The sequence below is a fragment of the Sinohyriopsis cumingii genome, chromosome 15 (assembly GCF_028554795.1).
Source record: "Sinohyriopsis cumingii isolate HCF-2022 chromosome 15, ASM2855479v2, whole genome shotgun sequence".
Taxonomy (NCBI): domain Eukaryota; kingdom Metazoa; phylum Mollusca; class Bivalvia; order Unionida; family Unionidae; genus Sinohyriopsis; species Sinohyriopsis cumingii.
Genome location: NC_142975.1, coordinates 75,311,256 through 75,325,701, shown reverse-complemented (window position 1 = coordinate 75,325,701; position 14,446 = coordinate 75,311,256). Strand labels below are relative to the sequence as shown.

Genomic DNA, 14,446 nt, shown 5'->3' with positions numbered 1-14,446 from the left:
GAGAGAGAACAAAATTTGAACTCGGAGTCACAACTTCACAATTTTAAATTATAATTAGAATCTTTAAGTATGGTTGAAACTTGACATTTATGCAACCAAGTTTTCCACTGTAGCACAGTAGCAGTAAGATTATGCCAAAATCTCAGTAATACTAACCTCACTCCAGGTGTTGCTATAGATGATCAGACGTTTTGAAATAAAAGTGAGGGTTATGTTTTTGTTCTGATTGTGGATGTTTCACAATTATGCATGTAGGCCAGATCTACTGAAGATTTCAAAGTAAACAACTGAGATTCTACATTGCCAAAGTAATTTGTGACAACATATCTACAGGGGATGACGATTTTATAACCCAACAAACCCAGGCAACTAAAAATCATTTTTGGGCTAGGCAGATTTATTGCAGGTTGGCCATTTATTACATGGAAAAAAAAGAACAAACATTTGAATTTTAAAATGTTTTTTCCTTTATCATTCTTACCAGGCAGGTGGTAAGAATAGAATTGTTGATGCCAGATCTGGGTTTATGCTGTACACAGTTGGGTGTGAACTGTAGTTTGGTAACAATTGAAATGTCCTTGTCTTTTCCGTTGCATGGTAGGAAAAGACCTCTAAAGTAAGTTGAGGACGTTTTTAACTGCCCTCAAGCCCATGTTTGTTTATTACATCATGGTAACATCCTTTATATCACAATGGTTCATTGATATGTCATCACTAACAGCAATGCAAGCAATAGTTTGAGGATCTGGAAAGACAATGATTTCATTTTTAATTTCGTCCATAATGTACAGGGAAATTATGAAAAATAAAAAGTGCATTCATTGTTGAAATATGAAATATTGTTTACTACACCAGTCATTATGAGGATCTATTCCTGACACACCTAGCCCAATATTTATCCACCAAAAACTTGCCAATTCAGGAAGTATCATTACAATTATGTCCAGATTTATCCAAGAAAGAGATAATGGCATTGCAGTTGAGTTCAGTAAATATAGCGGTAATCTTCCTTTTTAAGGTCCTTTTTTTGTGCCATCTGGTTACTCAGAATTATTTTGTTCCGGTTGTGAAAACTTGCAATATCGTGTAAGATATGTTACAGAAGAAAATATTGAATGCTTTAAAAAGCATGTACCAGTATATATTATTCCTGTAGTCATTGATTTACATGTATCTAAAAGTATTCTATTTTCTTTGTTTGGAGGACATCTTTCTGTCTTTATTTAATACACATACTGTTATATACATATATATATTTTTCTTATTTCAGACGTAATGGAGAGGTCACACATATCAAGATTCAGAATCAAGGGGATTTCTATGATCTGTATGGAGGTGAAAAATTTGCCACATTGCCTGAACTTGTTCAGTATTATATGGAAAAACAAGGAACATTGAAAGAGAAAAATGGTGATGTTATTGAGTTGAAGTATCCAATAAATTCTGAAGACCCTACAACAGAAAGGTACTGCCATGACAATTTCTGACTTTTAATTTATTCCAGACATGTATATCCTGGTTAACATTATTGCTGATGATAGTGATCAGTCATTGGCAGAGACCCAGATATGGTGTCTCATAATGAGTCAGTACATTGGGGTTTACACTGTTTTCTTGTAATCCTATTACCTACCTTAGTTTTAATGGGTACCAGGTTTTATTGAGGCAGTATTTTATACTGGTAATCACTCATTTTTATGGTATCAAAGTAATATGGGTCATAAAACAAAACTCGGTTGTAAATTAGTTAAGTACATAAAGTATGTAAAGTAGCTACCTTTTGACACACTGATCTTCAGACGATTTTTACGATATTGACATTACGATTATTAGTGCCTTTGAATTTATTTAAAAAGACTATATTGACACTACTTTTAGCTTTTGTGGTACTCGATCATGTAGTTCTCTGGTGCTTACACAGAATATGTCAGATTATTCTTAATCATGTACCACTTTGGTGGCCTAAGTGGTTAGATTGTCTGTCATGGATGCGGGAGGTCGTGGGTTCAAACCCTGGCAGAGTCATACCAAAGACTTATCAAAATGGTACTAGCAGCTGCCTCACTTGGATGTTGGCTTTATGAGGTTGGTGTTAAGGACTGGTTGGCCTGGTGTCAGGATAATTTGACTGGTAGGACATGATGCTGTATGTCTGTGGCATGATGCCCCAGTGCTAGACATCACTATAAACTTCCATACTGAGACATCATAGCGATATGACTGAAAAATTGTTAAAGCTATGTTAAAATCCAGATTACACACACATAGTCCAAATATCATGCGTCACATAACTTGCCATGTTACATCTTCACAGTAGTGACAATATAAAACCCACTTGAGGTGTTTCAAATGCATGTTTTAATAAATGAGTATAAATCTACCACTGACTAACAAAATCTTAACACATGGAAACGTTGTCTCTGATTTTGACTTTTATTCAACATGACTTGAACATTTCTTAATATCTCTGAAGCTCAGGTATGATTCTTCTTTTCACTCCCCTGGTAATAAGTACTGGGGAGTCAATGGGAGTTGTGTACCTATTGCTATGTACATCTGTCTGACTGTACATGTGTCTAACTGTAAACACTTTCATTTCTATGGGTATACTCTAAAAATGTGCACTTATTAGATTAGTATTTGTTATTCACAAATCTTTGGTTTTGGTATTGATTATAGGTATGTGTTTGTTCATTTTTCTGTCAATCCATTATTCACTCATTTGTTTGGATGGCAGATACTCCACAACTGAGACTGTTTAAGGTATCTCTGAAACTTGGTAGACATATTGGACTGGTGGTTCAGATGTGTCGTTTACTTCAAAATTTTTCAGTTTCAGTATCTTTTGGATGTGTTTGTCCATTTTCCTGTCCATCTATTGATCTAATATGCACACTTTCATATCTGGAGCATATCTTGAACTATACATATATATAAAACTGGGTAAACATATTGACCACCTGTGCCTTTTGCCGTTCAGTTATTCAGTTTCATTATTTCATGTTTTGTTATTTCATGTTTTGTGTTATTTTTCCTCTCGGTTTTAGCTGTCTGTTTTCCACACTTATATTTCCACAGCAAAACTCCAGGCTGGTCAGTCTATCTCTTTGAAACTTTGGGCACTTTAATGAGTAGTGGTCAAGATGTGCATTTTGAAACTCTGGGTTTTTTTATGTTAATGTTTTAATACTTTTGCCCATTTTCTGTCCATCCATCCATTATCCACATTATTGTTTCCAATGGTAAACTAACAAATCATTGAAGAGAGATCTGTATGAAATTTGATAAACGTACTGGTCTAATGATGTAGATGTTCCACAGTTTTTTTGAGTTTTTTGACATTTTATCCATTTGTCAGTTCATTTATGAAAACTTGTCATGCCTTTCACATCTCTATATACATGTTCTTTTTATATGCAAACTTGCTATGTATGAAATCTTTTTGTCTCCTTGCTTACATTTTGTTGGTGCATGGGCTCTGGATAAGAAAAATATTTTTTGGGCTTTTATCCCCTCGATGTGTAGTACAAGGGGGATATAGCAAATGCTCTGTCTGCCTGTCAGTCCATAAATGGTTTCGTTTTTGAACATAACTCGCAAGCATTGCAAGATGTATAGTTTTGCTGTACTTCATAGAGATCATTTGCATAGAGGTGTCTTTTGGTATTTAAAATTTTCAACATTCAGCATTTTTTATGGAAAGATACAGAATCAGTATATCTACATATAAAATATGAAATAAGCTAGTTGAAACATAATAAATTTAAAGGTTTAATTCCTGTAGGAACAGTCATGTAAAGTTAAACACAACGGTTTTTCTTGTCTATGTTGTGTATTTGCCTTTGAAAAAGACTCATTAAGAGTTGACAGTGCTCAGGCAAGTTAGATCCTAGTTTTGCGCTGTTCGTTGTCAGTTTATTACCTTCATCTTAATCAATCCCTGACAAATGTGATCCCTTGCTGGATCCACTGCAGTTGAAAAGACTGTCATTTGCCATATGATGTATTCTTTATACATACATATACATATATATATATATATATATATATATATATATATATATATATATATATATCTGTGTGTGTGTAGGTAGAGAGAGAGAGAGAGAGAGAGAGAGAGATGGCCAGGCTTAAAATTAAAATTAGGATTTTTCCCCACTAACCAACAGGATCACCAAAATAACATTTTTTCTGATCTGTTTAAATGTTAATCATTCTGTTGAAGTCAAACAGAGGTCAGCTCAGTTATTATTTAAACATTTATTATTTGTTAACTTGGAACAATAACAATTGTATTTTACCAAAAAGACTCACACATGAAATATCCCACTCACTTTCATATTTCTCTGAATACCAAGTACAGAAAGTGCTCAACATCACAGCCTCTCCCAGACCATACTTAGCCATTTATGTTCATTTTCCCAGAATTTCTGGCACTTTCTGTGTACCTTCTCTTGATCATATTTGTGATCATGCTCTCTTGTCATCTAATTCCTCATGTTTCACTGGTGGCTGCACACCTTGCATATATGTCTACATGTTTACAGTTGTCTCCACTCAATGCATTGCATGTTTATCAACAACAATATAAATATTAAAAACATTGTTGGGTATAATTTTAGAATATTCATTAAGCTAGGGACTTGATCTTTTCTGGATGGTCAGTAATAATCTGAGACCCTTTACCTTTTGTTATCGTCAGTAATGAAATCAGTGCTTGGGGGCACTACACCAGGCTAGTTCCATGTGTGTGAAGCCTTTTTTTTATACAGTAATCACACTCATTTGCTTGATGAGTGAACAAGTGATTTAACACCTATCCTTTTGTGTTGTGCACAAATTCAGGTGTTGGAAATTGGCAAGTCCTCTGTTAAAATAATGAGAGAGTCAGATAACCTTTACAGGGGAATGCTGATTCATGATGACTTCCTAGCTATTAGTGACTAGCAGTAATTCTGACTACTCCAGAGGATTAGTAAGTGCTAGTAGGTATTAGTGATCAGTTGGCAAAATCACAATAACAGAATAACAGATTAGCAGATTAGTGTTAATTATGAGCCCTGGTGATGACTGTTTCACCTGGAGTCTTTACACAAGGAAGGGACCTGGAAAATGTGACATCTCAGGAAGAGTGATTTCATGGGAAGTTGAAAATAGTTGTCCCTCTATAAGTTAAGGATTTCTTGCTCGTTTCTTTTGTTTTGTTTCTGTTAAATAATAATTGTATTTGACAATAATGAGAAATATTGTAAAATCAGAAATATTTGAGGGATAAAATTGTGTGGTTTGGTTGTAAATAAAGATTTTGTGGGATTGAATTTTGTGGTACCACATTGTTTATATTAACACTTGCTCTGTTGATACTGTTTTTTAACTCTACTGGTTATAGACTAGAAGGACTTCTGCATTGGTTCAGGTGTTCATTAGCAAAGAATTATTTATTGCTACTCAGCCTAAATGATTGTATGGAGTACCAGTACATTCTTCCCAAAATGTAGTTTGTTTTAAATGAAAATGGTACCTATTGGACATCCAATATGGCCACCATCACAACTATTTTGAAAATCGTGTTATTGCTACACCAGAATAAACGCATTGTCATGGGTTTTACACTAAAAACTTCTGATGATGTTGACTTGGGCCTAAATGAATATGGTACCCTTCAGACATTCATAATTCCTTGCAGATGCAGTCTTGTTGAATCTTGTTAATCACTTTTGATTTGAGAAGATAGTTTTCATGAACCCATGGACAGTTTGATTGGTTAATTGTGATGCATGCAGCATTGAGGGTCTGTTTACTAATTAATATTGAATAATAGAATATTGCGCAATTTTAGTTTTGGTGATTGCAGAAAGTATTGAGTATTTCATGAAAGACTTTTGGTAACAGAGACTGACAAAGGATTTTGCCGTGCCTTCATTCATAGTCTATGAGAGGTCTGATTGATCAGGACTGTGTTTATATAAATAATGTTGTAAACAACAAGATGGTGTGCTACAACTTTATGGAGGAAAGGCTGTAGTGTTGTACTCTTAATAATACATAAGTAAGACATTGTTAATTATTTTATAAAAAGATTCACCACATCTATTCATTTTAATTCAATTTCAGATCTGACATGCCTAATCTGTTAATTTTATTTAACAACAGATTTGACATACCTAATCTATTCATTTTAGTTCACTACAGATCTGATATGCCTAATCTATTAATTTTAGTTCTCTACAGATCTGACACGCCTAATCTATTAATTTTAGTTCACAACAGATCTGACATGCCTAATCTATTAATTTTATGTCACTACAGATCTGACATGCCTAATCTATTAATTTTATTTCACTACAGATCTGACACACCTAATCTATTAATTTTATTTCACTACAGATCTGACACGCCTAATCTATTAATTTTAGTTCACTAGTGATTTGACACACACCTAATCTATTAATTTTATTTCACAACACATCTGACATGCCTAATCTATTAATTTTATTTCACTACAGATCTGACACACCTAATCTGTTAATTTTAGTTCTCTACAGATCTGACACACCTAATCTATTAATTTTAGTTCTCTACAGATCTGACACACCTAATCTATTAATTTTAGTTCTCTACAGATCTGACACACCTAATCTATTAATTTTATTTCACTACAGATCTGACACACCTGATCTATTAATTTTAGTTCTCTACAGATCTGACACACCTAATCTATTAATTTTAGTTCTCTACAGATCTGACACACCTAATCTATTAATTTTAGTTCTCTACAGATCTGACACACCTAATCTATTAATTTTATTTCACTACAGATCTGACACACATAATCTATTAATTTTAGTTCTCTACAGATCTGACACACCTAATCTATTAATTTTAGTTCTCTACAGATCTGACACACCTAATCTATTAATTTTATTTCACTACAGATCTGACATGCCTAATCTATTAATTTTAGTTCTCTACAGATCTGACATGCCTAATCTATTAATTTTAGTTCACTAGTGATTTGACACACACCTAATCTATTAATTTTAGTTCTCTACAGATCTGACACGCCTAATCTATTAATTTTAGTTCTCTACAGATCTGACACACCTGATCTATTAATTTTAGTTCTCTACAGATCTGACACACCTAATCTATTAATTTTAGTTCTCTACAGATCTGACACACTTAATCTATTAATTTTAGTTCTCTACAGATCTGACACGCCTAATCTATTAATTTTAGTTCTCTACAGATCTGACACACCTTATCTATTAATTTTAGTTCTCTACAGATCTGACACACCTAATCTATTAGTTCTCTATAGATCTGACACGCCTAATCTATTAATTTTAGTTCTCTACAGATCTGACACACCTTATCTATTAATTTTAGTTCTCTACAGATCTGACACACCTAATCTATTAGTTCTCTACAGATCTGACACGCCTAATCTATTAATTTTAGTTCACTACAAATTTGACACACCTAATCCGTTCATTTTAATTCACTGCTCTATTGAGGACAAAGTTAATGGTAATTATCGGAAATTCATTGTATTCTTTATATTCAACAGTTTCCCATTTTAATGTGTTAAGATAGGCTGTGAACCTTGTGTTTGCTGTTGTAGATTATCTTCCACCATGTGCTTTCTGTACCTCATGTATAAGCAGGGTACTTAGAAAAAAGGCCATAATCCACAAAAGAAGGATGGGGAGGGGGCAAGTGGGGCAGTAAGCACTTTTTTTTCCATATATACCATCTGTACTTGCTTACAAGTTTAGTCAAACTGCAAACAAATATCCTGATCTGCCATGGCAAAATATGCCTGCATACCAGGCTAAATGTTGTTTGTTCTGCTGATTACTCCTAACAAACTGCACAGATCCAGATCTGCTGGTGAATTACATGACAGCAGATCTAGGCCTCTGGGCCTGTGCATTTTGTTGTTGGACTCGACTTACAAATGAGTACAGATGGTATATATGTGTGTGTCTGTGTGTGTGTGTGTTATAATCTGGACAAATCTATAGTTAGTGATATGTGTTGACTAGTACAGTACAAATTTAACAGGTGATACATTCTGTCTAAGCCATGACTTCTGACCCGTGCTCCCCATACTTCCCTATTTTTATTTCTGGAACAATCCTTTGGTTGTGTCAGATAATCAGATTGCAAAAACAAAAGTTTAAATTGACAATTACAGGTGGTTCCATGGTCACATATCTGGCAAGGAAGCAGAGAAACAGTTGATGGAGAAAGGAAAGTTGGGAAGCTACCTAGTGAGAGAGAGCCAAAGCAAACCTGGAGACTTTGTTCTGTCTGTTAGAAGTGAGGACAGAGTCACCCATGTTAAAATACGCAGAACTGTAAGATTTGTTAATGATATTTTTGCCTTGTCATTAAACTGTACACAAGATATGGATATTACCTTTCTGATAGTCTTATTTTTAATGTTGTAGTCATCCTTGTTGTAGATACATGTATCAACATTATTGTTTTTTATGTACATTTAAGTCACTGTTGCTTTGAAACTAAGTGTATACAATTGTATGATATATTTTGCACATCTAGGATTAATTTAACATGAACAGACTCATGCTGGAACTGTTAGACTGCAATTACTGTTACGAGTTCATTCTAGCTAAGTTCTCTTTCACAAAATTTGCACTCGTTTCCTAGGTAACAGTGTGCCAAGACTAAAGATTTATTCCGTTTATTCATATGTGTTTTGCTTGAAGATTTGTATGATATTGTTTGTATTTAATTCTGAAATAGCAATTAAACTTGACTTTTTTTAAAAGGGTGGCTTTTATATAATAAATAAATTATAGCTTTTATAATACTGGATTCTGTGAATCCTCAGCATCCAGCAGTAGAAACACTATATTCTATTCTATCATGTTAGGCTAACTTGCACAAGAATTGATCTTTCAACATTTTATTTATGAAAATTGGGAAAGATCATGTAATTTTCTGCCACCACTTGATGACAGAAACAATTACTTAATTGAGTTGTAACTGAACTGGTCTTATGTTATATTGAGTTCTGACCAGAATATTCCTTCATTTGTAGTAAGGTTCATTAGGGTGCATGCCATAAACATATTTGTTTCTTACTTTTGTGTACTTTAAAGGTGTGAGAGGGTATATTTGTTTTTTGTTATTAATTTTATTGATATTTGTCAACACTCAAAGTGCCATTTAATGAGACAATATTACATGAAAATTTTTAATATTAATAATGTCAGTAATAGCTTGGCCGGTTCCTATTGTTTCTTGCTAGCTCAGATATTTGATTTTGAATTTTTTTAAAATAGTTACATGTTTGAGTTGAAGAGGTTTTGATGCATGAAGTACCTTTAACTTCTTTCAGGGACAGAAGATCAGAGATCAGGTAAGGGTAAAATAAAGATCAGAAGTCATTATAGAAGATGATGGTGTTGCTGTTATTATGATTTTCTGGCAGTTCATTTGTTACCATTGTTAACTTGCTATGCTTTTCAGGGTGGAAAGTTTGATGTTGGTGGCGGTCAGCAATTTGAAAGTCTAGTAGACCTTGTTGAACATTACAGAAAAAATCCTATGGTGGAAACATCAGGAACAGTTCTACATGTCAAACATGTAAGATTTTGTTCTCTCTCTCTCTCTCTCTCTCTCTCTCTCTCAACAGTTTAATTCCTTGCATGGTCAGTACATCAGTCCCTGTATGCTGTGAAGATACGCATTCATAACAAAAAATAATTTTTCTATATTGAGATTAAAACTTATTGTATTTCTCTTAGTGCTTGTGTATATATGTCAAGATTGAAAGGTCTCACTTCCCTGAATATGTATTACCTCTGAGCTATTCAATTCGTTTTCAGTGAATGTAATATTTTTCTAGATTTGAACCATCTTTCCTTGGCATGTTGCTGATGTCTTTCATAGTGTACTATACTGAGATTTGTACGCAATTTTTGTAACGGACTCACAAAAAAGCTAAGTGTTTCCTTTTTTTGTTCAGTATTTGTAGGACAGAACCGTAAGTAAAAGTTTATTTTTTATTTTTTATTTCCATAGCCATTTTATGCCACGCGGATTGCTGCCAGTGGTATTGATAATCGTGTGAAACAGCTGCAGAAAGACACAGAGTTGGAGCAAAACCAAAAGAAAGGTGGATTCTGGGATGAGTTTGAGGTGAGATTTTATTTTTGTAGAATAAAACTCATTTAATCTGATTTGTCAGTATAGTTTATATGACACCATTGTCAGATGATGCATATAATATTGCCTCCTATGTACAGTATTATACTGAGGAGTATTATGGCATGTACTTCATTATAAGGCAGTCTCACTCTAAGGTGGTATACTATTGACTTCTATTTACAGTGTTGAGGGAGTATTTTAGCATGTACTTCATTATAAGGCAGTCTCACTCTAAGATGGTATACTATTGACTCCTATTTACAGTGTTGAGGGAGTATTTTAGCGTGTACTTCATTATAAGGCAGTCTCACGTTTAGGTGGTATACTATTGACTCCTATGCATAGTGTTGAGGGAGTATTTTAGCGTGTACTTCATTATAAGGCAGTCTCATGTTTAGGTGGTATACTATTGACTCCTGTGCACAGTGTTGAGGGAGTACTTCATTATAAGGCAGTCTCGCTCTAAGGTGGTATATCGGTACTCTTTTCTCTTGTGTACAGTATTATATTCAGGGAGTACTCTATCATATACCTCATTATAAGGCAGTCTCACGCTAAGGTAGTAAAAGAGCTGCTCGTGTAGCATTTACTAGTTTAAAAATATGAAAAAATAAAAGGAACAAACAGTTTAAGAAACTGAAATAAATGAAGACAATTAGTAATGCTTACGAAGACTAAAAATTAATTTAAAATTATTTAAGTTGGCACAAATAAAAATGTTTCAAATGTACCTGAACTGTTCATTGGAAGCCATAATGTTTCTTAAAATGATGTACAGCTGCAGATAGATGAAAGTGAAGGATATGTCTGCCCAGGTTACATGCTTTTTACCAACTGAAATGGTTTGAAAATAGGTATGACAGCTTGGGCAAGAAACCAGTTGTCGTCAGTCATTTCCAGAGATGATATGTAACTATGGACTGTGAGAGTCGCATCAGACAGTACTGCCCCAGTGACCTAGCACAGTTCAACAAGCTGTTGCAACATGACCAGTGATGAATTTCACCTTGCAGACCAATCTATTATCTCTTTGTACACATCCTTTGTGTCTCCATTTTTTAAATGCTGCTTGCTTTTCATGCAAAGCCTGTGCAGCAACTGTACTACGTTTAAAGTGAGCAGCCAGTCGCCTGGTGGCACCAACCATCTTTTCATTGGCTCTTATTTTAAGTGCAGCATTGACTGTCAAATGCAGCATGTGTGAAGCAATGCTGATCTGGCCAATGATCCAAAAAATTCAAGGCCAAATTGATGTTTGAACCATTATCATGCACCATTGCAGCAATTATGTGAGCTGGTATTTGCCATTCATTAACATTCTTCTCCAAGTGGAGACTGATGTTTTCACCCTTGTGTTGCTCAGGCATTTCCCTTGTGTTTAAACAGCTGATTCCAGCTGCTAGTCAGGATTTATCCAATGAACTCTCATGCACATATAGGCAATATTCTGTATGGATGTCCACATATCAGTTCTGATTGCTGTGTTCTCTGAGTTCCCCCAACTGGAGTTTTAATTTTTGTAGCCCCTTGCACATAAAGTACTTTAATCAATGCTGTAGTTGTTGTTTGGCATTTAACTTCATAATTGGGCTCTAAAATTTGATCAGACTGCAGAAGCATCTCACCTTCCACTTTAATGATTGACCTGCAATCCTGTGTTATAAATGCAGCAATTTTCCTGTCAGTTTCCATTTCTCTTGGTTTTGATAATTTTGGGTTTAGAGGCCTCAAAAAAGATGCTATGCTTGGCGTGCTGTTGCTTTTGCTACTAGTGTTGTCCACATGTTATGGGTTCCAATGATATGGTGTCACATGGTACTTGTATTATCACCTTTAGCATATGAGGTAATTTCAGACAGGTTGCATTGAGCACTATTTTAATTCAGTTGCTTAGCATATGCCCACACATTCGATGTATTACCCATTTTTATTTTAAAAAGTAATTGATTTTAAATTGCTGCACTATCATTTCTGAATACATTACTGTGTAATGATTAACTAATAATATGAAATGCCAGGTGTATACTCATGTAATTTCTCAGCCAGTGACACATTCACTATCTTACCAACAGAATTGTTAGAGCAATTCAAACTAACAACTGGCATCAGCAAAGATAAAAAGAAATGCCACTAACTACGTGCACTTACTGATGAAGATAATCATATTTGTTGGGAATGGAGAGATCGTTGTGAATAGTTAAAATCCTTTTCAGTGTTGGTTTCTATATTTCTTCTTTGAATACATTACCCAATCATAATACCTGAGGAGAACTACCACTCACAAATCCAGCCCTCCCAGATACTACTTTTAACTCAAGGGAGCTAACAGTTGTCTTCTGACCCATAGGTGGTCGGGCAGATTGATCTACCTTTACATATAAGACTTGATGGCAAGGCGTAAGGATATGCCAGTTACTACTTCCGCTTGTGCCAATAAGCTTGTTCATGTCACAAGAGACCTTGCAAAGCCAAAGTTATGTGGAAGATATGTCACTTCAAGTTGGAGGAGTTTATTTTCACTTCTAAGGAAAGATAGCTCCATCTATATTTCCAACTTTTTCGCTCTTTCTCTCACAACAAAGTTCTGCCTTTATAAATTAATCACATTTTGTCATCTTCTCACATTGGGTACTTGCAAGTGCAGCTTAAGCGACTTCACAGTCCGTTCACTTTATACTTAATTTTGCATTGACATCTCTAGTGCTCAAATAACTCCTAAATTTTGTAATTTCCTTACTAACGGGTACATATTCGCAAGTTTTTTATCCAAGGCTATCAAAGCATATGGGCACCATTTTAGTGTTGTTACTTGTATGGGCAGTTTCTGGGCTTTTTTTTCTCTACAAGTATTGCCTCATAATGGATTTTATCACACGTACCAGGTACATCTCGATAATGGTGCCTTTATTCCATTCTTCGTGATGTTTGTTTGTGTGTAATCTAGATACTGGAACATTCTGTATTTATACCGTTCTAGTTGGACAAGTACATTTCAGTGCTCTATACATGGTTCATTCAGTCACCTCCTGCGCATGCATGTTTATGTAGGCGACCCTTGAGTCATGTTTATCTGCATAACTTTATATCATGTTGATTGAACACTTAGTTGCACACACGTGTAGCTCATGTCTTCATAGTTAGGTTCGGGCTATGTTATTTACATGCGTGCATGTCTTTATGATCTGAAGAACCTCTTATATATGTATAATTCCATTCTTTTTGTATATCAAGGTGAGTTCTTTTACCGTGGTATTTTTTAGCCTTGGAACACCATGCTTCAATGATTCTACCTGTATTGGCCATCCTTGACCTCCCTACAGCTAAGCATGGTCATTGAAATCGTCTACTTGCAATTTTTTCCAGGTAACCATTATTTGTATAGCTCTGAACCCACAAACAGGTGGTATTGTCACATGGTATGCAACATAACATGTGCAGATACACAGGTTTGTAAACAGGTGATATTGTCATTAGTTTACCTGTATGCTTCCCGACATTAATTTCTGGGTCACCCTTTTAATGAATCAGCTCAGCACAGGCATTGCGTTCTAGAACAGGGCTACAGTTTTATCTGTTTTGCTGTTTTGTCTTAGAGATTAGAACTATGGGCAAAGCACAAACAACATACAGCTCAGACCAAAGGCATCAATAGACTGCATACTGATTTCTTCTGCAGTGTGAACCTTTTTGGGAGCAAGGGAGATAATTCAACTTACCCTTTAACCACGAAGTGCCGGACATTGATACGCTCAGAAACAGATTCAACACCCAAGTCACCACCACAGGCCTCGTCTTTTTTGGATGTCTCCCATGCCTCCTTGGGGTACGACATGATTCCTCCTACAGAATGGGACAGAGCTAACAAACAGCCAAGTTCCCTTTCATTCAGGAGACATATGGACAGGTTATATGGATCAAATATACCATAACCTATCTCAACTGATGATCCTAATGACATCTTTCTCACTCTGTTGGTCTATTTCCATTGTGACCAGCCTAGGCCATATACTAGGGATTGTGAAGGGCCAATCATCAATATAACAGTATGTCGAACACTACATTTTACAGACATGTGCAGGGACCAGTCTAACTCGTACCACTTCATAACACTCATTCAACATGATACTATGAGTAGACCCTCATGCCTTGACAGATTTCACCTCGCAATTTCTCTACACTCTGCCACAAGAAGAGCCCTTTTATTCAGCGACTCTCTTAAAGTCATGGTATCTAATTCAGGGCATTCTACATGTTATGTGAGTGA

General features: G+C 35.1%; 1 protein-coding gene across 4 annotated transcripts in view; it reads left to right on the top strand.

Moving 5' to 3' along the window:
- The window catches only part of LOC149782091 (tyrosine-protein phosphatase non-receptor type 11-like), a 134,350-nt gene that overhangs the window by 80,677 nt on the left and 39,227 nt on the right, over positions 1-14,446 (top strand). For 3 of the 4 annotated variants that reach the window (XM_089933526.1, XM_089933525.1, XM_089933523.1), the window contains exons 3-7: positions 1,271-1,465; positions 8,201-8,363; positions 9,371-9,391; positions 9,502-9,618; positions 10,057-10,173. In XM_089933526.1, the coding sequence (XP_089789652.1) occupies positions 1,271-1,465; positions 8,201-8,363; positions 9,371-9,391; positions 9,502-9,618; positions 10,057-10,173 (613 nt within the window). The remainder of the gene's footprint in view (positions 1-1,270; positions 1,466-8,200; positions 8,364-9,370; positions 9,392-9,501; positions 9,619-10,056; positions 10,174-14,446) is intronic. The other variant, XM_089933524.1, reaches the window with a different exon arrangement.